The sequence below is a fragment of the Acaromyces ingoldii genome, assembly GCF_003144295.1.
Source record: "Acaromyces ingoldii strain MCA 4198 unplaced genomic scaffold FA10scaffold_14, whole genome shotgun sequence".
NCBI classification, from domain to species: Eukaryota; Fungi; Basidiomycota; class Exobasidiomycetes; order Exobasidiales; family Cryptobasidiaceae; genus Acaromyces; species Acaromyces ingoldii.
In genome coordinates this window covers 1-25,746 of record NW_020290260.1, presented here as the reverse complement: position 1 = coordinate 25,746, position 25,746 = coordinate 1, and the positions used below count along the sequence as shown (strand labels likewise).

The 25,746-nt window shown below is 49.4% G+C and overlaps 10 protein-coding genes across 10 annotated transcripts; 4 read left to right on the top strand and 6 right to left on the bottom strand.

Moving 5' to 3' along the window:
- Positions 1-1,330: 1,330 nt before the first annotated feature.
- On the bottom strand, positions 1,331-3,609 carry FA10DRAFT_263352 (hypothetical protein; the record flags this gene model as incomplete). Its single annotated transcript, XM_025520198.1, has 7 exons — positions 1,331-1,440; positions 1,571-1,754; positions 2,109-2,159; positions 2,293-2,503; positions 2,698-2,822; positions 2,860-2,951; positions 3,480-3,609. 7 exons carry the CDS (start codon positions 3,607-3,609, stop codon positions 1,331-1,333), a joined length of 903 nt encoding a protein of 300 aa, XP_025373668.1.
- Positions 3,610-5,507: 1,898 nt separating this feature from the next.
- FA10DRAFT_289693 (hypothetical protein) lies at positions 5,508-6,584 on the bottom strand (the record flags this gene model as incomplete). Its single annotated transcript, XM_025524322.1, has 1 exon — positions 5,508-6,584. The coding sequence occupies one exon, from the start codon at positions 6,582-6,584 to the stop codon at positions 5,508-5,510; it is 1,077 nt and encodes a 358-aa protein (XP_025373667.1).
- Positions 6,585-8,946: 2,362 nt separating this feature from the next.
- FA10DRAFT_291984 (kinase-like protein) lies at positions 8,947-10,922 on the top strand (the record flags this gene model as incomplete). Its single annotated transcript, XM_025524376.1, has 12 exons — positions 8,947-9,072; positions 9,134-9,342; positions 9,386-9,396; positions 9,470-9,520; positions 9,621-9,673; positions 9,797-9,817; positions 9,895-9,977; positions 10,092-10,158; positions 10,250-10,326; positions 10,525-10,538; positions 10,714-10,758; positions 10,849-10,922. 12 exons carry the CDS (start codon positions 8,947-8,949, stop codon positions 10,920-10,922), a joined length of 831 nt encoding a protein of 276 aa, XP_025373666.1.
- A 4,190-nt stretch (positions 10,923-15,112) lies between these two features.
- On the top strand, positions 15,113-16,544 carry FA10DRAFT_263348 (hypothetical protein; the record flags this gene model as incomplete). The annotated part of the gene is made up of 4 exons (XM_025520197.1): positions 15,113-15,145; positions 15,206-15,313; positions 15,364-15,483; positions 16,473-16,544. The coding sequence occupies 4 exons, from the start codon at positions 15,113-15,115 to the stop codon at positions 16,542-16,544; spliced, it is 333 nt and encodes a 110-aa protein (XP_025373665.1).
- Positions 16,545-16,743: 199 nt separating this feature from the next.
- FA10DRAFT_57106 (hypothetical protein) lies at positions 16,744-18,281 on the bottom strand. Its single transcript, XM_025525579.1, has 4 exons — positions 17,984-18,281; positions 17,862-17,891; positions 17,675-17,819; positions 16,744-17,615 (listed from the first exon to the last, which is right to left on the bottom strand). The coding sequence occupies exons 1-4, from the start codon at positions 18,121-18,123 to the stop codon at positions 17,124-17,126; spliced, it is 807 nt and encodes a 268-aa protein (XP_025373664.1). The 5' UTR covers positions 18,124-18,281; the 3' UTR covers positions 16,744-17,123.
- A 1,869-nt stretch (positions 18,282-20,150) lies between these two features.
- Positions 20,151-20,966, bottom strand: FA10DRAFT_57171 (hypothetical protein). The gene is made up of 3 exons (XM_025525580.1): positions 20,796-20,966; positions 20,332-20,494; positions 20,151-20,271 (listed from the first exon to the last, which is right to left on the bottom strand). Coding segments are annotated over exons 1-3 (246 nt in total). The 5' UTR covers positions 20,877-20,966; the 3' UTR covers positions 20,151-20,269.
- A 1,554-nt stretch (positions 20,967-22,520) lies between these two features.
- FA10DRAFT_270209 (hypothetical protein) lies at positions 22,521-23,819 on the top strand. Its single transcript, XM_025523042.1, has 2 exons — positions 22,521-22,761; positions 22,823-23,819. The coding sequence occupies exon 2, from the start codon at positions 22,908-22,910 to the stop codon at positions 23,751-23,753; it is 846 nt and encodes a 281-aa protein (XP_025373661.1). The 5' UTR covers positions 22,521-22,761; positions 22,823-22,907; the 3' UTR covers positions 23,754-23,819.
- FA10DRAFT_270210 (hypothetical protein) lies at positions 22,529-23,036 on the top strand. The gene has a single exon (XM_025523043.1). It carries the CDS (start codon positions 22,629-22,631, stop codon positions 22,887-22,889), a length of 261 nt encoding a protein of 86 aa, XP_025373662.1. The 5' UTR covers positions 22,529-22,628; the 3' UTR covers positions 22,890-23,036.
- On the bottom strand, positions 23,586-24,581 carry FA10DRAFT_270208 (hypothetical protein). Its single transcript, XM_025523041.1, has 4 exons — positions 24,558-24,581; positions 24,347-24,496; positions 24,104-24,257; positions 23,586-24,018 (listed from the first exon to the last, which is right to left on the bottom strand). Exons 2-4 carry the CDS (start codon positions 24,493-24,495, stop codon positions 23,971-23,973), a joined length of 351 nt encoding a protein of 116 aa, XP_025373660.1. The 5' UTR covers position 24,496; positions 24,558-24,581; the 3' UTR covers positions 23,586-23,970.
- A 76-nt stretch (positions 24,582-24,657) lies between these two features.
- FA10DRAFT_56878 (hypothetical protein) lies at positions 24,658-25,464 on the bottom strand. Its single transcript, XM_025525578.1, has 3 exons — positions 25,217-25,464; positions 24,757-25,149; positions 24,658-24,692 (listed from the first exon to the last, which is right to left on the bottom strand). The coding sequence occupies exons 1-2, from the start codon at positions 25,349-25,351 to the stop codon at positions 24,823-24,825; spliced, it is 462 nt and encodes a 153-aa protein (XP_025373659.1). The 5' UTR covers positions 25,352-25,464; the 3' UTR covers positions 24,658-24,692; positions 24,757-24,822.
- Positions 25,465-25,746: the final 282 nt, after the last annotated feature.

Sequence of the window (25,746 nt, the reverse complement as noted above, 5' to 3'; positions counted from 1 at the left end):
GCGGGAAAAACGACCCATAAATGCGCTGCACGTACCGGCTGAATGAGATATTCTCAGACAATGCACGTTATTCAGTGCCTCGGAGACTGTATATGTATACAAATGTCGATTGTCCGAACGAAGCACGCAATCACTCTCAACTCTACTCACGAAGAGGAACTGCGCTGCGCATGCTTGCTCCACGCGCATTGACCTGCGCGAAGATTGACCGCCAGAATCGGGAAATAGTGTTCATCGCCTTGGTCGGAAGAGCGGTATATCTATCTCATCTCAAATGAGGATACCGTCCTCGACTTCGTGGTACGATTCAGGCTGATGTACCAGTAGCTCGGAAAAGTACTTGAAACAAAAAAGCCCTCAGCATAAGTTGCGAGCAAACATGTGAGCGAGCTGGGACAATTTTACTCAGAACGGCTCTGTGGAAGAATATGACATGCAATAGAGCTTTTCACTCTAACGCTCAAAGGCATCCGCAATCATGTACGGGAAGAGCTTCTCTCGAAGCCGCCCAGTGGGCATCGACACCTGGGCTTCTGATAAGGCAAGCAAATTTGTATTACTCACTTGGTGATTATTTGAATATGTGGAAGATGATGCACTCATTGTGTCGTGTTCCAAGTCCGGCCGTGGTGCTGAGAAAGCTGATCGAAAATGTGCGCAATACCACCTCTAGATGATCCGAGAGGCTTGAAGATTCTCTGTTAAAAGCGATTTGGAGCGAAAATCTTGGCCACATTGGAATCGACCAGATCGGACCAAGGCTGCAAGTTTTGCGGAGGCAGATGAACTTGGCCTGTTGACGCCGTTCTAGGCGACGCCGAAACGGCAAAAATTTGCCTCTAGCCTGCTGCGGATGGAAATGATAGCCAACGAGTGTAGGCATATCGGCAACGAGATGCTCAGGCAAGATGAAGAGAGGTCTGAAGCCAGAGACCGGCTTGTCCTTTTGAACTCGAGAAAAATTAGCAACCGCATCCAAACACATCTACTTTCAAGCCGTAGACTAACGTCCGATGAGAGTCAATCGGGTAAGCGAAAAAAATTGGGAACTACAAGGATACTCAGCAGTGCTCAGAGACAGGTCGTCTCTGGGACTTAGAACAAATTTAGCCCCAAGTGCTAGATACTAGCATTCCGACAAGGCTCTCTCTCTTGTTGTTTGTTGTTGCTCGAAGTTGCTTCTCGTTTATCTCAGAGAGTAACTGATCCAATACGCTACCAGAATGCATGTTTCGTGTAGGAAGAGGCTGTAGCGCCAACTGTTCACAGTCATCTTTCTGTCTGCTGTACACTAATCCAAGAAGATGTTTCGCCCGACATAGACTCACACCTACCAGCTCTTCTTCATCATACACGATATCAAGTCTACTTCGCCGTAGAGTCGAGTCGAAATATTTCCGAGGGAGTCGGACTGTGCTTTTGCTTCATGCAGAGCTTCAGCTTGGTAAATGAATAAAGTATCAAAATTTAAATGAGAAACAGGAAGCCTTTGCCGACATCGAAGGAAGTATTTTAGGGGTCCACTAATTCATTTGTCATTTACGATCTCGGATTTTCAATGAATACGCACCGTTCCCATTGTTCCCATTGTTCCCATTGTTCCCATTGTTCCCATTGTTCCCATTGTTCCCATTGTTCCCATTGTTCCCATTGTTCCCATTGTTTCCCTTGTTCCCATTGTTCCTTTTGCTCCCCTTTTTTCCTTCTTTCTTATTATTCTCATTGTTCTCATGCTTCTGATTGTCCCACTGCCCCTATTGCTCTGTTTATTACCTTTGTGTTGTCGTTCTTATTGCTCCCATTGTGTTGACACAACTTGCAAGTGACGCGAAGAAAGCTATATGTAGCGACACATGACAGAAAGACTTTGAAGTGTTCCTCTGCAAAGTCGTGAAGAAGCCACTCGCTTCATTTTGGCCGGAGGTTGACTCGTTTGTGGCGCTGCCGCAGACATGTCGAGAGTACTACTCGTGTCAAAGTTAAAGAACCGTTGTCAAAAGGGCGTGTTGGCCCAAGCCTCGCAGAACGAAAGTCGCGTGCCAACACAGTTGAAGCGAAGCCCTTGAAGCGAAGCCCACAGGGCCGGCATGGCCATTCTCCGAGCTTACCGTTTGCCTAGCACAAGTAATGGCAACATACTCATTGTGCATGTGTCTTAGCTAATATCACTTGGTATGAAGAAACGGAGGAGAAGCTGGCGGCTTAAATTACAAGAAAGGGGAAGTCGACCGGCTCTATCGACACTGAAGCGTACGAATAAAGTAGCTACTTCACAAGTCAATGTTGGTCTACTCCGTGGATGCGCTTGATTTGTTGCACCATATCCAGGTGTTTTGCCATGATTGACGAGAGCACGGCGAAAGTAATCGTATCGATCTTTGTGACATTGATCAGCTCTGCACACTCAAGAATTGAGAATCCGAACTGGTGCGCTACAATGAAAACCTTTTCTATCTCCCTCGGCGCGCTTGCTTCCCCCACAGCTTGCAGGCTCGAGTCGTTCCTGTAGTGAAAATTTGGTAGGGTCGAATACGCTTCATGATGGAAGCCCTTGCTTGCAATGTGTTCGAGCGAATTTGTTGTTGTCGTTACGGATCGGCGTAAGCGCTTCCAAATTCGAAATATTTCGTATTTACAGTACGTCTTGAGATGCTCCGTAATGCTGACTCTCGGCATGGCCAAGAGTTCGCAACGCACGTGTCACCCTTCTTGACACCTTGGCTTTTGAGCATATTGGCAAGCTGACATACCTGCTGCAACAGCTGTTTGTAGCTCAGCTTTCTTCCCAGGTGTGGCTCATCTGCCTCGTAAATGATGGCAGCCTGCCATGAATTCTACGGCTTACCTTTTTTTTCTTACGGACTGTACCAGTGCGAGCGTGTCAACCACCTTTTCGGGTGTCTCGAACGCCCAGCGATCAACACAGTTGTATGGCGCATTGAGCTGGCCCTCTGGAAACCAAGAAACATCACCGTCCAGAAAACATCCAGCCCGCGTAGTACGGAAAGGCATGTCCCATGATCCAGTGGCTCGAGCAATCCACCACACGGTAAATGTCCAATGGCTGTACTCCGTCCTCGGCTTTTCTCGATAAAGCCGCAAGAAAAAGATGACGAGTACGTCCGTCACGGCGGAAATACGTCAGTTCAGGATTCGGGAAAGCGAAAGCAACCCGATGGAGACGCGAGTCAATTGAAGTCCCAACTTTTTCGAGCCCGACTGACGGGCCCGTTGTTTTTTTTGGGGGCTGATCTCGGCTTGCAAAATGTTCTTCTCTTCCGCGCGCGCTTTCCTGCCCTCAGAGAGAGGTGTCAGACGCCTGAATCGAAGGCACTTTGATGTCATTTTATGCGCTCGTCAAGTTCGTTGATGACTTTCCTGAGCTCATTGACTAGCTCTTCTTCTTCAATGTCTTCCTTCGACGGCCGGCAAGCTTAAGAGCTTCAAGAGGACGTCAGTGCTCCTACAGGCTGTCGCACCAGCGGGGATGAGCCGCATGGCCTGTAAGTGGTACGAGCAGATGAAGTGAAGAGCGCGCCACATGCATCGACGCCTAGTACTTTGGTTGTCCTGGATCTGTGGTGCGTAGCTGGCAAGCACCAAGGACATGCTGGGGCGTCTTATGTCTCGAGAAGCTGACGACGGTACAAGGTTGTGCGCCAGCGGTCCACATTGAATTTTCCCTCCATGGTATGCTCATTCAATCTGTTTTGAGATCGTGGTGTGGGCCAAGATTTGTGCAGAGAGATAAGGTTGTGTCACTTTCACCACTACGCCCTCCCCAATTTTAGGGGTTGTCTAATCACTGACGTGCTCACGCTTCTATCGATGTCATTTCCACCGTTTTCAGCAACCAGGCACGCTAAAACCATTTTTGGCACTAAACAACTCGTCTCATCTATTTGTCAACAAATTTGTTCAAGATTTTTTCTTTGCACCTAATCTAGACATATTTCACAACCTTCGCAGAACTACTTCACCTACAGCTGTCGTTTGCCGACAGATGTCATGTGTCGCTGGAAATAGATCTACTCGTTTCCGTTGTAAGTTCTGTCAAGATAATTGAACCAGGAAGGAACAATGATCAATTGATAAAGAGAGCAAAGGGATTAACAGGAATATCCAAGTATTATGGGAACATGATATCCAACAAGATCAATGGGAACAGTGGGAGCAATAGGACGGAAACAGCGGGAACAATGGAGACAATTAAAAATAATGGGAACAACGATTCCGCAAACCTTTTCTCTACAGACCCTCCGCAACTGTGGGTGGCAAACGAAAGTGGGGAACCCTTAAAGGCCTTTTTTGGATGTCGACGAAGGGTCTCTGTCCCTTATTTGAAAATCCGAGTGCTTCACTCATTCCCGTACTAAGATTCTGCGTCAAGCGCAGAATCGCGGTCCGACCAAGCGATATGGGACCTTCTTCCGGCTCTGTGACAACTGCCTCTTTATTGATGTATTCATATGAAGGTTAACTTCGACTCTTGTCTAACAAGTTGTTCTCTGTACAGTACTGTACAGCTAGAATAGATGTGCACTTAGCACCGAGGCTGAATCTTTTCAAATTTCAAAGACGGCCCGTCTCTGAACATTACTGAGTGACAACATACCTTGAATTATTAGATGAATTGCATTTAAGGTTACATCAGTAGTCTGCGGCTTGAAGCCAAGAAAGTCTGGTTGTAATTGTGATATTGTCTCGATCTCGATCTTGTGCGTAATAAATGAGCGGGTCCAAGTTCTAAGGCCTCGATGCTCTCAAAAGTGCGTAATTTGAAAGTCTACCTTGAAATATCTCGGCCCTATGGCACGGTAGATTTGACCTTCCTTTTGAAAAAAGATAATAGCTCTCGACTAAGACTCTGGCCTGCCAAATGATTCTCAAATGCACTGTACAGTACGTACAGCAGACAAAATAAAGACGGGGAACTACTGCCACCACAGCTTCTTCCTACACGAGATGTGGTATCTGGTTCCGTGTAGGGTCGATCACTCTTTGACGCAGACGAGAAGCTCCTACAGTAGTCCATGGCTTGAATACAGAAATTTAGGAACGTGGCTGCGAACTTTTCTTGAGCTCAGCAGGAAAAGTCATTTTGGCTATTTGCCCCTCTCTCTGTTTATCGGAGCCTCTCGTTGCCGGTATGCCTAACTCGCCAGCTGCAGCCTCCATCCTTAGCAGGATTTCAGTCCCTCTTCGGACATCTCAAGGGACTATGAGCATGCAGAATGAGAATGAGGGGAGGTCTCTGCTTGTATAAATGCTTCGCACGAGCCTTATTGTACCGTGGACTACGAGACTGTGCCACCACTTCAGGGCACTGTTGCTTTAGCAGCACCCGTTGCTAGAGTAATAACAGCTGCAAGAGCTGTTATTGCCGTGGTGCCCTGCACAGTGAAAGTACGAGTTCAAGGCCCTTGACATCAGGTCGAAGAGCCTTTAGGGCACATTGAATGGACTCGCTCGCACTCAGCTCGGTGAGAAGTTGGAGAATTGCACATCTACAATAACAGTTCCTCGAACTTGCCGACAGCCGGCACCATCACGACACTGTTCTTTGTGTGTCTTTGCTGAAATTTTCGGACGCGAATGGCAATATTCTCCGGCTCAAAACCAAAATGCTTGTAGAGAAGGTCGGCGGGCGCGGAAAGGCCAAATGAGTGCATGCTGACTGACGCGTGGGCGTATCTGGCCCAGCCGAACGAAGACCAAGCTTCGACGGCCACGATGAGTGCGCCAGCGGTCGGCAGCACTTCCTCCTTGTACTCGGCTGAGTGCTGATCGAAAAGAGCCTGACAGGGCATGGAGACCACTCTCGTGCCGCAAGCGTCAGAGGTCAGCAGCGAAGCCACCTCGATAGCGAGATGCACTTCAAAGCCTGTAGAGATAAAAACGAGGTCCGGCACGCCGTTCAACGCGGCCTTCGATTGGAAAATGGGGTAGCCGCCTCGCGCGACCCCCTCTCGAGACGTGCCGTCAAGGAGGGGAAGCGCCTGTCTGCTGAGCGAGAGCATCGATGGCACATTGGCCTGCAACGCTATCGTCCAAGCTCCCATGACTTCCTCGGCATCGGCGGGCCTCAGGAAATTAATGCCGGGCATAGCCCGGAAGAAGCTTGCGAGCGCAATCGGCTGGTGAGTCGGTCCGTCTTCACCTATGCCAATTCCGTCATGGGTGGCAATGTAAAGGACTCTGAGGCGCTGGAGAGCAGCCATACGGACAGCAGGCGCCGCATAGAGAAAGAACATGAAGAAGGTCGACACCACGGGGAGAATCGCGTTGGGGTGATAGGCGGCCAAGCCGTTGGCGATGGCGACCATGGCGTGCTCGCGGATCCCGTAACGAATCTGTCGGCCAGCGAAGCTGCCGCCTTTCCCGGATCCGGAGAGGTTCGGAGACTGAAATGTCATGGAGGGAGCCTTGGACCAGGCCACAAAGGTCGAGTCCATCAGATCGGCGGACCCGGTCATTAGCTGGGGCAGCACCGGTCCCAGCTTGGCAATGACAATACCAGACGCCTTGCGCGTGGCAATCGGCTCCTGCGGAAGGTTGCCTTTAAAAACTTTCTGTGCTTCCATTTTCTGTGCCAATTAATCTCTTCAGAAAGAATCAATAGAGAACGGGAGGGTGGATGAAGGGTGAAAGTAGAAGGACGGCACTCAGATTTTCAAACCAAAGACAGAGAGCCTTCGTCGACATCGAAAGAAAGCCTTTGACGGGTCACAGTCTCATTTGTCACTCACATCGCCAAATTCTTGAAGAGAAAAGGCTTGCAGAACCCTTGTTCCCACTGTTCCCATTGCTCCCATTGCTCTCGTATTTATCTTCTTATTATCGTTTCCCATCGTTCTCACTGGGTTGACACAACTTGCAACTGACACGAGTAAAGCCATGTACAGCAACACATGACAAATGGCTTCTGGACTGGACCTGAAGAACCTTATCGGTTGATTGGAGCCAGGACGCGTTTGTGGCGCTGTCGCAGACAAGAATGTTGAAGTACCACTCATGCCCAAGTCAGATACAGTAAAGAAAACCATTACCTCTTGGAGAAAAATCCTGACAAGGAGATAGAGCAGAGTGTGACGGGTTGCAATGTGCCCACAACGATGGCTGCAGCTTGCCTGGTTGTTGGTTGTCAAAGAAGGAATAAAGTGCCAAGGCTCGGAAACTTAAGGTCGTACGCGTAGCACGGACAGTAGAATTGAAGCCAACAGGGAGGGCCACAGGCCATTCTCCTAGCCTGCCCTTTGCCTAGCGGGGATAAAGGCAACGCATCCAGTTTGCTTTAAATTTTGGCTAAAGCCACTTCGATTGGAGAAAGAGAGGAGGAGCCGGCGGCTGAAATTAAAAGAGAAGGATAATGAGCGGCCCCATCGACATCAAAACGTCCGACGAAACCGACGAAGCTACTCCACGAATCAATCTCCGCCTGTTCAGTGGATCTGCTTGATGCGCTGAACCATATCCATATGATTTGCCATAATGGACGAGAGCATGGCGAAGGTAATGGTGTCGATCTTACTGACATTGATTAGCTCTGCGCGCTCGAGAATCGAGATTCCAAACAGGTGCGCTACGATGAAAAACTTTCTTGCTCGCTCGGCGCGTTTTCGAAGTCCTGCGTAATTTGCAGGCTCACTTCGTTGATTCTGCAAGATCTTTAGTAGAGCTGGATACGCTTCGTCGTGGAAGCCCTTGCTTGCGACGTAATCGAGCGAGCTTGTTGCGGACGACACGATCAAATTCGCGTAAGCATGTCCAAATTCGAAATACCTCGAATTTACGTCTTGAGATGCGCCGTAATGCAGACTCTCAGCATGACCAAGACTCCGCAAGGCAAGAGAGACACGGCTTGACCTATCTAAGCTCTGAGAAGAATGTTCAAAGAGGTCGTTCGTGGACATGACAGTCTGCGTCCAGTCTTCTCTCCTCATTCCCGACGCAGAGTACTGTGCGACTTGTGTTCGTGGCTTGTCCAACAATTCACCCATGAGTTGCTGAAGCCGTCGCTCATGGCGCTCAGCAAGACCTTTTTTCTCTGAGGCTGGAAGCTTCGATGGTCGGCGAGCTTTGTCATCGGTGTCTTTTGTGATGTTTTTCACCTGAATAGAGAGTCAATGGTGACTGCGATTTTTAAACTGAAGAAAGCTTTTCCTCCAACTCACCACAAATTCCTTTCCTCGAAAAGAGAAGAAGAGGTCTGGCGCTTTGTCCAAGCTTTGAAGTTCTGCCCGGGCGAGTGCCTCAAGGAACGCTCGATAAATGATTGCTACGTGAGTCGGATCATTCTTCCCTTCTCCTGGATCCATATACTCTCTGGCCGATTGAACGAAGTTCTCGATCCCTGAAACCCGTAAAAGCTCGGATTCCGTGGGTAGAGCGAGCTCGATTGGGGTGCCTGACATCGATAACCTGTCGAGCCTGCTGAAGTGAAGATGATCGAGATCTTAGACCACCGTGAGCCTTTGTCCTCTATTATAGCCAGGTGCCATCATACAAAGGGAACAATCTGGACAAAGGGATCTGAGTCTTCAACAGTCCCCAGATCTGAATTTGAATCATTTCGCGTTTTGTTTCTGAAATGTATCTAATAACACAAAAACGAAGGTCAAGTTTTGAGGTTGTACACTTTGTCAAACACTGCAAGCGTGAGAGGCAGTATAGACAGCAGTTCTCCGCTCAAAGGTACCAGAGCTGAAAATCGCAAGGTCTTACGCTGCTCGACAGCCGGCGTCTTTTCTTGTCAGCTGCAAGTCGCGGAGAGCACGTGACTACAAGGTGTCACGCCCTGTTCAGATCAGCCCCTCATCACGATGAGCAAATCGTCCTACCTAAAAATGGTTTTCCGCCCGACGTAGATTCAGAATGTGGCGCAGGGTTAGACTGGCTCATTTTAAGACCCATTTGTTTAGCGTACTACCTTGTCCTCGTAACATCATGAACATTGGCACCAGCATGAACATTGGCACATTGCAAGCGAAACCTCTCTACCTCGGTCGTCGTCTGCTGGGCGAAGGAGGTTTCGGCAAAGTCTACGAAGTAGAGCGAGCTTCGGACAAGAAGGTGCGTTTAATGTGCAACAAACAAGTCTGAAACGAGTTTCGCTCATCCAGAGAAATCATAGCTTTTCGCTCTGAAGATCGTCACGGTCAGCACCAATGCCGAGCAACGAAAGATTGCTGCTCAAGAAGCAGCACTTCACTCGAAACTGGCACACCGCAACGTCATCGCTTTACTCGAATATTGGGAAATCGAACGCTCATTGCATCTTCTTATGGACCTGGGGACTTATGGGGACCTAGAAATGTATCTGGCTCAGAGGAACAAGTCTACGTAAGTCCTGTTTCTCTGTTATTCGATCATTAGGCTGAGAAAGATGGTCGATTGGTGAGTGACAGCATTGAGCTCCGACGAAATCTCTTTGCACAAGTCTGTGCTGGATTACATTACCTTCATGAAGGTCAGGACAACCAAGTGTCGGTGATTCATCGCGACTTGAAACCCTCCAATGGTAAGCAGATAATTGATTGTATGCCTGTCATACAACGCATCGTAGGATGTGGCGAAGACAGTGATGCAGATAAATGAAGCTCACAGATTAAACTTACCAGTCCTGATCGACCACAATTTCCGTGCAAAAATCGCCGACTTTGGCTTGGCAATCGTACGTGACAAACACGCGAAAGGACATTGGGGCATCGCAGGTGTAAGCACAGAGGTCCCTCATCTTATCGTACCATGCAACCGTGCTTACTGCATAGGTGCTTCATTCTTTACCTCAATGCAGACGCCTGGCTTCAGATCGCCAGTGAGTGGAGAATCTGTGCTTGAGACACACGAGTTGTGGCTGTTGATCCTGTCCCTACCCTCTTCTGTGGGCAACAGGAAATGCTGAGAGGCGAAAAATACGGCGTCAAAAGCGACTTGTGGTCTCTCGGATGCCTTTTCTTTCAAATTCTGACAGGAAAGTGAGTGCCGTAGACTTGCTGAGGCTTTCTATATCTCACATAATTCTCTTTTGATAGACACCTGTTTGATGAAGGTGGTGTCAACAGAGATCAAAATATTTTACGGAGTCGTAGCTTGGCCGCTCTCGCCGATCTCAACCTTCCTGAGAAAAACGTGGTCAACAGTCTTCTTCAAGCTGTGGTGAGCTCTTGTACGGCTCTCAATGAAATTGCATTGAGACACTTACCATCTTCTTTGTTCGTCACCGTCACATCTGCTTCTGCTGAAACAGCCATTACAGAGGCTGTCCTCGGCCCAGCTACTTGCCAATTCTGCTGTCATAGATTGGCTTGCAGACACGCCCCTTCGGTGAGTTCACCCTTTTCGACCAAATATATGCTTCTAATGCAGCCCATCGGAAGTCTTGATGATGTGCATCGAGAGAACACTCGGGTCGATTCCGCATCTCCCGTCGGACCGCCTGAGGAGACGAAAAAAAAACCTGTTCGTCACAAACTCGTCAGCCACCCGAGCCCCTCTCCTCTTTTACCTTATTTCACCGCCCAGATCTCCGAAGAAAGGTGCGTGCACTTCTCTTTCTACCCTTTTCTTCACGACTACAACTCATCTCGTCTTTCTTTTAGGCCAAAGGCCGTACATTTCCGAAAAATAAAGATCGGCGCTTGATCAACTCTGCGGGGGAAGGGTTACAGTTTAGGGCTGTCAAGACCACTGATGTCGTGATCCCTTCGATAGCTCGACTCGAGGTAGCACAAACGCAGTGCAGCGAGGCCGAGCATAGTATAATGAGCTGTATGAAGTGTGCCTTTTGACACGCTACCTATTTTACGTTTGTAAAAATCTCCTAACACTGTTGCTCTTGTTACGAAGTGATTCTTCAAGGACATAAAAGGTCTTTGCAAGATTGTATTCTTTCGAGAGACCCCGAGGTGGAGAAAAAGTGAGGTATAAAGGATGGGGAAGACCGTAGGGTCGTATATTAAAGGCGCTGACAGTGCCGTCTGTCGCGAGCAAGGTGCAACGGCAGGATCACAGCAACGCAAACACAGGCAAGCGCTAATAAAAGTGATCATGGAGGAAGAAGATGGCTGACAAAGATCCCATAGCACTTCAGAGACTCATTAAATTGACCGGATCAGACGAGCTTGGAAGAGTATATGAAGAGTACAAGTCAATCTACACTAGACGTGTGCTCACTGACTTGCATACTTTATACCAGAGCGTGTGTGCTCTTGTATCTAGGCAAGCTGTGCTGTCAGGCGTGTACTCGCCGGTTGACACTGAAGCTATCCATCCAGATTTTTCTTCTGTCGATCGAACACCCTTACAAAAAGTAGTGCGGCGAGAAGACAGCAACACCGGCATGAGTAGCATGGTCAAGAGCAGGAGAGGCATCGACAGACGATGTGATACGCGCTGCACAATGACGATAGAACTCCCTTACATCCGATTTGACGCAAACGAAAAGTCGGGCACCTACAAGCTCCGAAGAGCATTTCAGTCCCGAAAGTCCCTCAATGTGACGGAAAGGCAAACTTATGCCAGATTTACATTGTTGTCACCAGAGCATTACCGCCGTGGCGAAGTCAGAAGCTGACGCCATCTCCACATCGGTGAAACACATGGGTAAAATCTCGCGGGTTTTAGAAAGACTCCGCAAGAAGTCTGAGTCTAATGAGTTTTGACAAATTTGTCTTCTCTCAGACCGCTTCGGGAGGGTTTCGACAGCTCGCAAATGCATTCAACCCTCTCGAATGCCCTCAGCTTGGCGTCATGTCCTCCACTGCCTGTATATTTGAAATGTCTATCCCAGGAGCAGGCTTGTGCCGTTCTTTCCTCTTGCTCTTCATTCTGATAGAATCTTGCATGAGTTCTCGAGCGACCATGATATGCCAATCTCATCGAAACTACTTGTTATGAAGGTATTTTCGCTCAGCTCTACTAGTCCAACAAAGATCAAAAGTCCCTCTCCTCGTTCATGAGATCGATTCTTTCGATTCGCGTTTTGAGACGTAAGCTTTTGATAGGTAGCCTCTTGCCCATTCCACGGGCGAATTTTCGGCTGCAAATTGCCTGTGATGAGTTGAAGCCGTGATGAGCGACAACTTCCAGTTCTGCTGCGGCGGTTTTGATGGTTGTAACAGCTTTATCACCCTCTTTTGAGACGCTGAAATCGTTTGCCTCCTTGCTGCACCTTGCTCTGACATACTTTTCGGCATTTTGAGAGAGAAAAGCAAAGCTTTAGAAAGTTTCAAAACATATCTAATGAAGCATCTCTTACCTGCCTCAACGTGATGAAGAACCAAAAGAGAGCTGTGTTACTCATCTGACGTCGAGCAACTGCAGAAATATGCAGCGTGAGATAGACTGCTAAACAAGATCTCTATGACTCTCACCGTCGTAGCTCCAAAAGGACAAAAGCTCTCCAAAAGCTGGCTTTTCACTAAGTTGGTTAACACAGCAAAATTACAGCTCTTTCAAGCGCTTCGCATATCAGCCGGTATAGCCGCTTTGTGCGAGACTGTTCCAAAAGATGAGTGTTTCTTGATAGACATCGGTAGACGAGCCGGCTTTTATGATGACCTACAGATAGCGTTCGCGTCCCATGACTTGCTTCCTGCCGTGGCGTACTCGAATGCTTTGTGGGTAGATGATGATCATGTTTGTCCACATAAGCCAGAATGAAGGGTGAATTACGATGCTTTCCTCTTTGACCTCGCGATACCATTCATCCGCCGAGAAATCGTTTCGCTTTAGCGCTCTGCATCAATTTGTTCGAGCTAGACGTTTCGAACGCGCGATTCCCATCATTCGCATATTGGTCTTTCCTGTGGTCTTGCAAGAGCCATTTTTCTGATGCTGTGGCAGGACAAGCGAATGATAAATTGTAGATCGGGGCTTTCTATGAAAGTGAGAAAGAGCTAGAGTGCATCATGTTGAAGGGTCAACGGAGATGTCGACTGGATCAGAAGCAATCCGACTGCTCGCTACCAAAGTCTAGTCCGGTAACTTTGGAGTCAAGCACATCGTCGGGCGCATTGTCAGTTTTCTTCTATCTGAGTCACATGGACGCCATACAGTAAGTCAGATTTTCTTCCTCGTGCAGGAAGTTGAGTGCGGCATGCACGCTAGAATGCCATTTACCCTTCTTCTTTAGGTGAATTCGACAGCAGCGTGCAGATGCACAATGTGGTGCTTTTTTGGACTCAGCACGCTTTTCACCAGCGTCTGTCTGTCTATGCCTAGCTTGCAGCTGTCAACGCTTCGGTGTTATGCCTTGCTGACACTGCTTGTCGTACCAGCGCGCTGCTGGGTGGCCGACCTCGACCTGAATACAATACGCGCCTCCAACATCTCCTGGTCTCAGTTCAGCTTTTTCTTCTCCCAGAAATCTGGGCGAGGCTTTCCGAGCAGGGAATGAGCGACTCAGGTCTCGGCTTGTTCCTTGTGTATGAATTGTTCTTTGCGTGGGCTATGCTCAGTTTCTTGTTGTCAGGTGGCATCACGGAAAGCGGCAGCAATAAGAAGCGTTACTGTATCGACGAGAGCAGCGGAATTTCCTGCTCCAAGGCCACATTACCTCCAAAAGGTATATCGGACAACACGAACAAGAGTTGCGGTGCCCCTGAGCAGGGAGAGGTCAACTTCGTGGTCACGACTAGCGCTGTGAATTTTGTCTTCTTAGCTGTGCTGCAGTTTTACTGATGTAATTGCAACGTTAAGAACCAAGTTCACATGTTGAAAGAATGTATTCGAGAGCTTGAGGCTGTCGATCAGTGTCTACAGAGACGTGATCACTCATTCAGTGTTGCAACTTAGCCCAATACGCCGCCGCTGTCTTGATTGCCCGCCATGTTGGCCGTGATCTTGTTACTGGGAGGTTGGTCGCCCACCGAAATTGTTCCTTGAGGTGCACAGCGTAACAGGCGAGCAGCAAGCAGCCCTTTTGCCTAGAACTACACCTAGATGAAAATGTTTCACCCGAAGATAGATTGAAGTCGAGCGCTGCTAACGGTCTGAGGAGAGCGTCACCTCGCTCCATGCGCTAAATCAGGAAAAATTAACGGTGTATTTGTGTAACAGTAGAACACATTAATTCAAGAATGAAAAGGGAACATTACGTGTGAGCGCGTGTTACGCGGTCGAGGCAGCAGAGAGAAGCAATACAAACAGAAAGGCCGGAAAAAAGTCATTATTTGATTGGCAGCTCAGCGGGTTGCGCCCATGCGGTCAAGCCAAACCAAAAGAGGACGTAGACGAAGAGCCAACAGGCCGGCGCAATTCAACCATTCAAGCATGCATTCGAGGTACCCGGCAGTGCACAGATTTCAGCGAGTTATCAAGGAGGCGCTGTCACACGCAACCACCCAGCCAAAGACGAAGGAAAGACACGAATCTGTTCGCCCTTGTCGCTCTCGTCACAGCCGCTAGTGCCGTGTCCCGGCTCGCAACAGGAGTGGGTTGTCGTCAGGACAGCATGCCTTTGATCAAGAGCAATTCCCGCGAGGTCGAAGAAGGTGATCCTTACGAACCTTTGGCGGAGGCTCGCCAAACCACCCATGTGAGAGTGGCCTCAGCCATTGCAATCAAAGCCAATACTCATTTCAGATCTTGTTCATCGCTGCCATTTACAATTCACCACGTGTCATTAGTGCAACCCTTGTCGTTCGTCACACGTGAAAAAAGTACATATTCTCAGGCACGAACGCGTTGAACTTGTCCCATCAACCAACGATCATGACTTCCCTCCTCGCTGCGGCTTCGTGGTCAGACCAAGGTGTTCTTGTTGTTTCTGACGCCAGCGGGCAACAACTCGTCGTCGTACCAATAGAATTCATGCTTCGCGGGCACACCGGCACATTCGCCTTCGTGTATGAAGTGTTGCGATTTTGTTTCGAAGAGGATGGCGTCATTCGCTATTCTTTGGATGGAGAAGAGGTCGGCGAGGAGCTTCCAATTTCTTCGGGGAGATTTTGGTTTCAACGTGTAGGCAAGTAGAGGACGTGATCGACCATCATGAATGCCCGCTCAGCTACACTCTACAGACCGCTCAGCGAGCCCGTGTACACCAAGGAAAGGCCCGCGGTTTAAGTTCAGGCATCGTGCTCCGGTAGATGGCGAAGAAGTCAGCACGATGAGTAACTCCAGACGCTCGACACACAATCAAGTAAGTACGGCAGGCCGTCACATATGTCTTTTTAACGGGACGATTCACGGGCGTGAATAGGCATCGTTCCGGGAAGCTCTTGTTGGTCGAGATTACTCGTGTATCCTTTCGGACACCAAGTTCACCGGATGCACAGCAAGCCACATTCTTCCACAAAGTCGTCCCGAAGTAAGTCATGCGCCTTCGCTCTCCCAGACAAATTGCTCAATGTGTGACAGTACTATGAAGAAGTGCTAGGGTACGACCCTCGCTACTACTTCCACGTATCCTACGGGCTGCTTCTTGAGGACAAGATTCACCACGCCTTTGATCGAGGCGAATGGGCATTGTATCCTATAGTGAGCGGGCTAAGCAGACATTCAAAGCACGCCGGCCTCTGATATCTTCTACAGGCAGACAAGCTCGTGGTGCATGTCTTTGTAACAGCTGTCGCTGACCTGCGACCTTACCATGGTAAAGTCTTAACCTCTGATCGATTTCGAGGCGACGCAACAGACCGCCCTCGCTTGGACATGCTAATGTTTCACTACCAACAATGCTCCATGAGGAGGTTTCGTGGCTTCGCAGCAGGCTTCTCATCGGCTGTCGAAGAGCGCAGCGGCAGTGATGCATAATTATAATTCGTCGTTGGAACACACACTTTGGTTTAATCAGACGGACCAATCCGCCCTTCTAGTCTCACCTTACCCTCCCGTTCTCTATTCTTTCTTTCTGAAGAGATAAACGGGCACAGAAAATGAAAGCACAGAAAGTCTTTGAAGGCAAGTTGACTGTCGCAGGGACGATACGTACACTGCTATCGGATCTTAGAAGTTCTTCACAGAATGGCTTAGAAGGAAGGTGACTCTGGCCGCCCCCGCTGCGACTTCATTTTGCTTGAGACGCTTGACATAAACAAAATACGCGGCGCTTGTTGAAGAAGCGACAGGCGCGAAGAAAATGCCTTCTGAGGGTCCGATGATGCCGATATCATCATGATGGCGATCAGAGTTGCTACCGTCCGAACTTGCTCCGCGTATGCTTCTTGGCGCAAGCTTTTGACTACCACAGCATTTCAATACGCGTTCCTTAATCGCATATTTCTTTTGTAGGTTGAACAGTGCCTGGGCAAGCCAGTGCGCCTCTAAAAGAACGAGGAGAGTAAACCAAATTATGATGTCGCTGTCCTGACAACGAACTTTTCGCTGTCTTGGCGAGTATTAAGTTATATTTGGGCGCTTTCTACGCTCCGCGAACAATCTATCTGGACGGTGTCGATTCTCGCTTCTGCATCTTCAACCATCATCACTCTCTCCATTCTGTACCAGAGGCTTCCAAAAAGTGCCAGGTATTCGGCGACAACACCAACAAGAAGGAGTTCGAGAACAAGAAGCAGTCAAAGAAGCGATTGATGGAGTAACAGCAACCTTTAAATGCAGCGAAGGAGTACGACCCCTGCCTTTAAACAGTGCTCCGACTCTTCAAGGCAATCCATTGGTCCCCGGAGCGATACAACGAGCTTAGCTATCGCCGCATTCGTAATCAGACCGAGGATTTTATCTGGGCATTGACCCTTTGAAAGGTTGAAGCATATATGAACTGGTAAGGTGATCTGTTGATTCGTGATACGTGAATCTCACGCTCATGCTAAAAAAGCGGCCTTTATCTCTTCAAGTTGCAGCAGGTCGACACAGGGTGTAGTTTGACAGCTGCAAACATCTTTGGCGTGGACGAATCCCCTTTAGCACTTGTCCAAGCTCAACACGGCAAGGAAAAAGCGCTCTATATTCAACAGTCTGCTCCGAACTTCCACCACAGACGTCCGGAGTCGCAAGCACGTAAAGGCGAGTGTCATTGCTGTGACTCGCGCTGACGGCTCCACCTTCCCCCGACGATTGAGACGTGGCAAGGACCGACAGGAACATTTTGAGAAAAGGCACACAGATCTACCACAGAAGGCAGCGCCCTAGTCACAGCTCGCGCATGCCCATATCTCTGTTCATTCTGACGGGAAGTGAGAATAGCCTCGAACGTGCATGACAGCGCACTGCCGATAGTGAAACGCCAAGAAGTCCCGTCGCGGCAGCTCAATCTCGTCATCGATCCGAAATCTATCTCGGCGCAATACTTTGCCGTGATACTCCTTCGCCCTGACATCGGCAAAGACGTGGACTATAAGCGAAAATTGATCGCGAGAATCAGGAAATAGGGCCCAATTTCCTTGGTCGAAAGAATGGTGTAGGTCGTTCTGAAGAAGTATACCGTACTCGACTTCGTGGTATGATCCAGGTTGATGTCCCAAGAGCTCGGAATAGTACTTAATGGAACAGTATAGGACTTCATGTAAATCACGAGAGATACGTGGTTTAGTTGGAGCTGCACTCACCTCCGGGCGACTTTGCGGGAGAATGTGACAGGCGACAGAACTTCTCACCCTATCACTCAGAAGGCACGCGCCATCGCGCGCAAGAAGAGCTCGCCTGAAGGCAGCCTGATAGGACAAGTAAGCGCCTGCTTTTTTGATGCGGCAAGCAATTGAACAGTACTCACTTGGTTGGTATTCGAGCCTGTCAGAGATGATGCACTCATTGTACTATGCTCTGATTCCGGCCTTGGTGCTCTGTGCGCATATTGTAAACGCGGCCCGACGGTCGGGCTACACCCGAGCGAAGAATCATCTACAGAATATAGGTCACTTAACAGGAGTAAGATCTTGGTAGCACGGGGATGAGCTCACCGGAGCGTATATAAAGGTACGTGCCGGTCGCTGGAGGTTGCTCGCGGTTCAGGTGAGTCCCGTCCACCTGACAAATCGCTCCTTCTTCCTTTATGCAAGCAGATAACGTGTGTTCTACATACTCCCATGTGAGCACATGCCCTTTTCTCATGAACTCGATGGACAGCCCCACGAGTCTGTTGTTCTCTTGATCGACGATTTGAAGGAAGCCATCGTGCGGCCAAAGGCGGGAAGTAAGGGAATAGGTCGTTGGAAGGTTCATGATGGAGTGGGGCAATGAGATTGCAGGTTTTGACCGAAGCTAAAAGGCCGGCAAATCACGTGCTATGTCATGTGATCAATGAAACAAGGGCGGAGACACGTGTCGGAGAAATGTTAAGAATTAATATTGGCCCCTCGACATGGACTCGCGGTTCTTCGTGTCGCGTGAATACTCCTCAAAGCACCGCCGTTACTTGAACTTCGGGACTAAGCAGTAGCCAGAAATTCAGGTCGTCTTTATGCCTGAGAAGTGCACAGGTCGAGATCCGTCGAGAATGCGTGCAACGATGGGAGTGAGTGCCGTTTTATAAAGGCCACTTATGGACGATGTAAATACCAATCGCGAGTCGTTCGGATAATCAAATAGCTTCGAGAATGCTCGAAGCATGTTGTTGTAATGACTTTGAGCGTGACTTTGGGGCATTCAAAGTTAAACAAAGGAGCTTTCTGCCAAGCCGACCTAGGGAGGTATAGATTGCGGTGAGAGCTCGAAAACCAATGAGCATGCGTGGGCTTAAACTCCCATATTGCCCTCAAATTTGTATCGCCAAGCAGCTGCAAGCTATCACTTGAGTCTGTGATTTGACGAGAGGGCATGAGGAATCTGTTGACAACGCTCTTCCAAGGAAGAAGATCATAGATGAAGTCATCGATTCACGGCGTAAGGTGTTGCAACGAGTGAGTGGAAGGATGCCAACTGACGACGGCACTCGTTTCACGGTCGAAGGGCTGTCAAACTTTTCTCTACAGGTGATCGACTTACAGCTGACGAATGTGTCTTCCATTTACGACGAGGGTGGAAGCAGCTGCGAAATGTTCTTTTTCGCAGGTATACGGCGGCGTACAGCGTCTGGCATCCTGGTGATAGGCAATCACTTTGGGTCGGGGCTCTCGCATATCTGCTCCTTTAATTTGATTGGTCAAAATTTGCCAGGCAAAAATTTCCGTAGATTGATCATTTAGCGCGGGCGCATGCTCGCGTGGACACAATCCATCGAAATGTCCACGTTCGCCAAACCAACATTCTTAACCCTGGCAGGCCATAGATCCTAAAATAAAAAGCCTTCGACAGTACGATCCACTTAAGGTGGATTTCTCGAGTAGGCTTTCTCGGCAATCCGCGCTCCTTCGCCTCGTGGATATGGACGTAGCAGATCTCCATATTTTTCTTCTGTTCCTGATCGAGCTGGCCGGCGACTGCAGGCAAGCTTTCATATCGCGACCATTTGTCATTTTATTATTATCATAGGTGGTCAGCGTCAGAAGATGCGTCACAAATTTCACCTATCTGCGTGTCATTCGTCTCGGTACGACGAGCAAGTTTTTAGCTTCCCGTATTGCAGCTCACGCGATGGGAAAATAAGCATCTAAGGATGTATTCGTGCAAACCCTCGTCGCGCGATCTCGTCAACCTTCGCAGCCGCCGACGGCTCCTCTGATCCAATTGCTGGTCGTTGCGAAGTGAAGGGAGCTACGCACGTCGACATGATCGACGATAGAGTAGGTCATTTCTGTAATTATCGATCGAATGATGATTCGGACCAAATATTGACCCTGAAAACGGAAAAAGAAGTTTATGCGCAGAAGCGATATCCTAGAGGCTGCACAAAGCGTTTCAAAAGTCCACTTTGAATGACGGGGCGGAAAGTCTTTTCATCTTACCTATTGGGAGGCTGCCAAGCCCACGTTCCCATGATGTCTTGTATTTCGTCCCAAATAACGAGGTCTACGCCTCGCCCGGCGATAGAGCGCTTCATTGCAGCAGAAAAGCCCCTCTTCGGGTTTGTTCTGTCTTTCGTGCAATGCTTCCAGTGGTCTGGCCCACTATTTCTAGAAAAGGTTTGCTTGGACATGATCAAGTTACTTGCGTGCATGGCGTACTGCTCACTTTCCACGCAACATCATTTGACATGCGATCGATTTAATTGGCAGGATGCTAGAGGTGGCATGCACCCCACATGGCCAGCGAGTAGGCGATCTCAACACCTTGCAATACTTCCCAACAGCCGGAATGCATCAGAAAGCCTCCTACACAGGCAGACACATTGAAAGAATGTGATCCTAGTCGAGCCCACTCTGTCTGAGTCTCGTCGAGGCCATCGATTCGTATTGTGCCGCCCGGCACTCAGTGCACCGACTTGTCTGGCTTCTTTGTGACGGAGCGGACGTCCAAAGCCTGATGAGACACCAATCCACTGAATTGACTCACATTCTTTTCTCATGAACTCGATGGACAGCCCCACGAGCCTGTTGTTTTCTTGATCGTTGATTTGAAGAAATCCATCGTGCGGCCAAAGGCGGGACGTAAGGGAATAGGTCGTTGAATGATTCTTGATGAAGTGGTGCAATGTGATTACAGATTTTGACCGAGGCTGAAAGGTCGGCAAATCACGTGTTGTGTCATGTGATCAATAATCGAGGGCAACCTCATAAAGGCCCATGTGGTCAGAATCCTCTTGGGGCCAAAAATGAAAGCTTGCCCAAGTCAAATGAAGGCTTTCATGGCTGTGCCTGACAGACCGAGTGGCCACAGTGGCAACAAGCTGCGATTATTCGGACGATGCTCTCTAAGGCTTTTCGCGAGCTACTTCAACAGCCTGCTTTGATGTCTCCGAATCGTTGACGCGGCGACGAATCGTTGTTCAAGATTATGAGAATATGGGTAGGACTCACCTTGGAGCTTTCTTTGCTGAATAGCGAAACTTGCCAGTCATATACGGCCGGGCCTGCAGCAAGCGACGAGGCCTGCCGCATACGATTTCCGCGAAGAAGCTGCGATACTAGATCGGGGAAGCAGCCGACGACCTACAGATAAAAACGAGAACAAGAGTCTAACATTTGGGCACGATCAGTAATGTAGAGAGATCTATAGCTTTGCAAAAGAAAAGCAAAAGAGAAAAAAAAAAAAGATCACATCTTTGGAGCTTGCATGCATCAATCTACAGATTTGTCACGGCAGATCCCCGTACTGTAGTAGTGTAAGGCCAATGAGCCGCTTGATGGTCGATTAATGATCGAGCTGACAGAGAAATAAATGCATGATTTCACGATGTCGAGCCCACAACGGCTTGTCCTCCTCTTGCCCTCCTCCAACATGAGGTCTCTGTCCTAGTGCTCCTCTTGCCCTCCTCCAACATGAGGTCTCTGTCCTAGTGCTTTACCCACTTATGGATGAAGTGAATGATCCTTGTAGCCCTCCGGCAGCATACGCCAAGGAACCCACTTATTCTTGCTGAGTAAATGTAATAGCCTCCAACACACTAATATTGCCAAACTTCCGCTAGCACACGAAAAGCAGTGAGATGTAGAGTATCCTTCCCGTGTGGGCGGTGCTAGCGGTTTGGTGACCAAATCCCAACTTTGAGAAGAGGAATTTTTCGTCCAAGCGCTCGACACTTCCGCTTCTGCTCTTAACTCGCCTGAGTCAACAGATCCAGAGCTAAGTTTGCAAGATGAGGGGATTGTGTCTGGGTTGTCATCAGAGCGCCTAGCGGCAATAGTTGCGACAAAGTTTGAGAAGAAACAGAGACATTTCCGAGACTCAAATCCGGATATCTTATTTGTGAACTCGGTTTGTATTCGATAAGTTCCTCCGTAGCTTCCTTAAGTTACACAGAGGTCGATGCTACGATACATCGATCAAGGGTCCCACTTTAGCCCTTTACCAAGCGGCGAAAAGCAGCAATTTCGTCAGCGTGCACCGGAAGGGGTGCGCAGATGAATGACCTCGCGGTCAGAGTCTCATACAATTTTTCAGTTTTTCGAACGTTCATCATGCGGATCTATCTCTCTGGCCGGTTACAATGCGGGCAAAAAATAGTGAACAGCAAGCGCGGGCAAAAATTACTGAACAGCAAGCTTTACAACATATTTGAGATCATCTGCAGACATCGCTCGAGGCTATGGCTGCAGAACCTAATCCCGTACCGAGACAGACATTCGAGCTCGTGTTCAGAAAATGCTATCCGTGATACACTATAATCTTGTGAGAGTTGCTATCTATGTAGACCTTCTCGTTCGTAGACCCGAACTTCAGGAACACAAGGTATATGGTGAGGAACAACTTAGCGTGGGCTTCACGATGGTACAAAGACGGATGAAGTTAGAAACATGAAAGGTCGCGCTAAAGAAGACGTGAAGGAGAGCGCGGCGAAAACCTTCTTTCCTGTTCCAGTAAGTTTTAGATCAAGACTTAGTCTGCATGCAATACAGAAGAATAGGAGAGAAAAGTTGAAGAAGCATCACGACGCTAAACGTTAGCTCGCACGGCCGGCCATTCGCCTTCACTTCCCTTTTGGGTGTGGTTCTGAGACACCAAGTCTGCGTCACTCCTCGAGAGGCCAGAAGCGATGATTGATGCTTCACAACGGTACGCTAATATTACATTGCACGGCCAACTCGCCTTCTTGATGCGCTAAACTGAGCGACACCCGTTCGATGAGCGATGCAACCTCCGCGACGACCTCATGGTCAGGATTGATATTGTGGGTCCCCTTCAGCGCAGTCATGGGTCCAAGGGTCAGAGTCAGAAGAGAGGAAGCGCACTTCCTCACGCTTCCAAATCTTTCGACGCTTTCGAAGACTCCCGCCCTCAGAGCTGGCACCGGCAACCGGCATTGGTATCTTCGCACTTGCACACCACGTCCCCCGCTCCCGCAGATCGACGTACTTGGGCGCACCGCAAAGCTCCACTTGCACACCACGTCCCCCGCTCCCGCAGATCGACGTACTTGGGCGCACCGCAAAGCTCAGCAGAAGGAGCCTTAAAACAAAATCAAGGCCCAAATGGACAGCTGGGACGACTTTGTGGCTGTTGTTGATGGTCCTGACTCGCTTCAAGCCTGCCTCCGAGACCTCAAGACAGCAGCTTTTGTCTCATTAGCGCTGAAAGGAAGGATGCTCAGTCGCCACGGAGCAATCTCCGTGCTATCGATCCGAGCGGGTGGCAATATGTACCTCGTCGATGTGCATCTTCTGCAAGTCGCTGCTTTCACCACATCGGCAGGAGGAGTCTCTTTAAAGGGTATCCTAGAAAGTACCAGCGTGAAGAAGGCTGTGTACGACGTGCGGAATGCCGCAAATGCACTTTTCTTTCTCTTCGACGTTCGGCTGCGGAACGTGGTCGAGGTTCAGGTTTACCATCTTGTCTCTCGGTCCCCGAATCAGAGGAAATTCTGGTGGAGTCTTGACAAGGCGATCGCACATAGCGGTGTGCTGGACAGTCACACGCTCGCGGACTTCAAGGATGCGCGAACGACTTTTGCACAAGAGTATGTGACAGCGCGCGGCGGCGACGAATATCTGCTGGAGCAGAGGCCCTTCTCAAATTCGTTGATCGCCTACTGCGCCCTCGACGTATTCTTTCTGGGTCAGCTTTACGATGTCTGTCGGGCTCTCGTCACCTCTGAATGGATCGATCGCGTACAGCAACTCACAGCTGTACGACTAGCTGAGAGCATGCAATGGTCATACACACCTTGGAGCGAGGACAAGAAGTTCGCTCCAGTGCAATGGCAGCTCGATGATCGATCTTGCCCTCGGCTGGTGGCCGGCCGCAAGACCTCCACGATGTCCCCATCGCGCGCTGGCAACCGACAGCGACCGGCAGAACGAGCCAGTGCACAGTCATAGCTGCTAATCAAGCTTCCTATCTTGCGCAGAGGATTTCCTCTCTGAAATTAATCGACATCACTTGGGTCCCGTTTTGTATTGGCCGATGTCTTCGTGTGTCAGAGGAGTCATGGTATCGTACGGGTCACAAAGCCTCGAGCTAGAGCACTGTCGTCTTATAGATATAGAACTCGGCATCTAACCGCACAACGTATAGTGTTCAGGATCAGCATCAAATCTAATTCGCGCCGTGTCTGGCTCGACAAGCTCTCGAAACTGCCAAAATCTGCAATACCGCATCATGTTGCACCGCTGGTGGTCAGTATATTCCGTTTTTGACACCAGAAGAATGGCAACGGCGTGAAACAAACCTCTTGATATTCAACGCAGTCCTTGCTGAGCTCTATCAATTGTTGGATGCGGTCGATGTGGTTGGGTCGGAATCGGTCGTGCCTCCATCGAATGAACAACCATTGGGCATGGCATGGTAAGAAGACGAACTCGCCGATGTCACATGACTTTGAGCTAGTCCACCAATGCACTTATGTCGTCAGCTGCAACGTCTGGCAAAGGGGCCTGTGAGTGTCGCAAGCAATCTTGACGAGGAAACTCACGCCGGGAGCTCGACGACTTCACTCGATATCCTGCCACAGTCGATAAACTCATCTCTTCCCTTCCAGCCCATGAGACGTGAAAAGCCTGCTTCGTCACTTCGCTGCACTAGCAGGTCCACGCTAAGGCTTTGGGCGGGTTTCCATCGCATTCTGGATGCCAACGTTCTAGGTAAGCATCAAGATGCTCGATGGCAAAACTACTTCGACCCACATATGCGTCCCCGACTCGAGGTAGTACGGCGCGTCGATTTGATAGAGTACGATCCCCTCCCATTCTTTTGAGAAAGTATCGGCGAAGTTGTCGAGGCATTCAAGAGGAAACGTCGGCTTCAAAAGCAACACTGAGCTGGATGTGCTTTAAGTTAGGACTTCCAGGGTTCTCGGAAATCTGCAACAGCCGAATCACGCACTTTGCTCTCCAGTGATCGCACGTCGACAAAGCTTCAAATCGTTCACAAAGGAGCTGAAGGCCCAAATTAGAGGTTTGATACGGGCATGCACGAAGCAGCTCTCACCTTGCGTCGCTCAAGAAAAGGAAGAGGAGTCGTCGCCCTAGCGTTGATCATCAAACAGTCAAATACGTGGATGGCCCTGCGCACCTCTGGGGCAAAGGCAGCTTCCAGTTCCGTTCCAGTCTCGGTCTTTGACGTCCAACAGAGTTCCCCGTCGAGAATATCAATGACATTCCACGGGGCTCTGCTGAATGGATTTCTCTCGTTGCCATTTGTTCCGTCAGATGACTTGCTTTGTGAAGAGCTCCGATTTTCTGCGGTGAGCTCGAACAATTCATTCTTCCTGTCGTTCTAGAGTAGCTCGGCTGAGTCTGTCATCGCGCACATTTTTGATCAATCAGCTGTCAAGGCGGCTCACCAAAAGCCAACGAGTCACGAGATGATCCCCTTCCCCACGCGACAGACGCAGAAGGAGCACTCGCAGCCCATCTTTCTTCTCCGTCACCTCGTAGCTGTCGACAATGTGAGGTGACCGAGAGCTTAGGATCATCATGCTAACAGGCCAATCTGACCCTACCTGACGACAACTCACAGCGCAGGTTTCAAGCGTGCGAGGCTGTCGCGAGTGAGATCGGCAGGGTGATTACCTGCCGAGATTGTCCGATATCAGTGAACGCCGAGTGCTTGAGAAATGACCACCTTTCGCGAGAAACGGTATGCACACCTATAAAGCTATGCAGCATGCAGAATCAGCCAGCGGTCAGAGATTCTCTTCTTGCGCGCGTTGAGCCCTCACCGATCAAACTTGATCCGCCGAAGTCGTTGCAGCTGCGTCTTCGCCGACATGACGAGCTCAGGCTGTGCAGCGATGAGAGACGCCATTCCGACGATTTCGATCCTGATCTTTCCGACAGACCTGAGACCTGAAATGGTGGAAGAGGGACGTCG

Bases quoted from the DNA above. Each gene is read 5' to 3' on its own strand.
- FA10DRAFT_270209 (XM_025523042.1), top strand. From the start codon at position 22,908: ATGGACAGCTGGGACGACTTTGTGGCTGTTGTTGATGGTCCTGACTCG.
- FA10DRAFT_56878 (XM_025525578.1), bottom strand. From the start codon at position 25,351: ATGATGATCCTAAGCTCTCGGTCACCTCACATTGTCGACAGCTACGAG. The intron at 25,150-25,216 runs GTGAGCCGCCTT...GAGCTACTCTAG, and splicing joins TCGTGACTCGTTGGCTTTTG to AACGACAGGAAGAATGAATT.
- FA10DRAFT_57106 (XM_025525579.1), bottom strand. From the start codon at position 18,123: ATGAACCTTCCAACGACCTATTCCCTTACTTCCCGCCTTTGGCCGCAC. The intron at 17,892-17,983 runs GTATGTAGAACA...AGCAACCTCCAG, and splicing joins GGGCATGTGCTCACATGGGA to CGACCGGCACGTACCTTTAT. The intron at 17,820-17,861 runs GTGAGCTCATCC...ACTCCTGTTAAG, and splicing joins GTACCTTTATATACGCTCCG to TGACCTATATTCTGTAGATG.
- FA10DRAFT_57171 (XM_025525580.1), bottom strand. From the start codon at position 20,876: ATGCGGCAGGCCTCGTCGCTTGCTGCAGGCCCGGCCGTATATGACTGG. The intron at 20,495-20,795 runs GTGAGTCCTACC...CCGACCTTTCAG, and splicing joins TCAGCAAAGAAAGCTCCAAG to CCTCGGTCAAAATCTGTAAT.
- FA10DRAFT_270210 (XM_025523043.1), top strand. From the start codon at position 22,629: ATGGGTCCAAGGGTCAGAGTCAGAAGAGAGGAAGCGCACTTCCTCACG.
- FA10DRAFT_270208 (XM_025523041.1), bottom strand. From the start codon at position 24,495: ATGCGATGGAAACCCGCCCAAAGCCTTAGCGTGGACCTGCTAGTGCAG. The intron at 24,258-24,346 runs GTGAGTTTCCTC...TTGGTGGACTAG, and splicing joins GAAGTCGTCGAGCTCCCGGC to CTCAAAGTCATGTGACATCG. The intron at 24,019-24,103 runs GTTTGTTTCACG...GCGGTATTGCAG, and splicing joins ACTGCGTTGAATATCAAGAG to ATTTTGGCAGTTTCGAGAGC.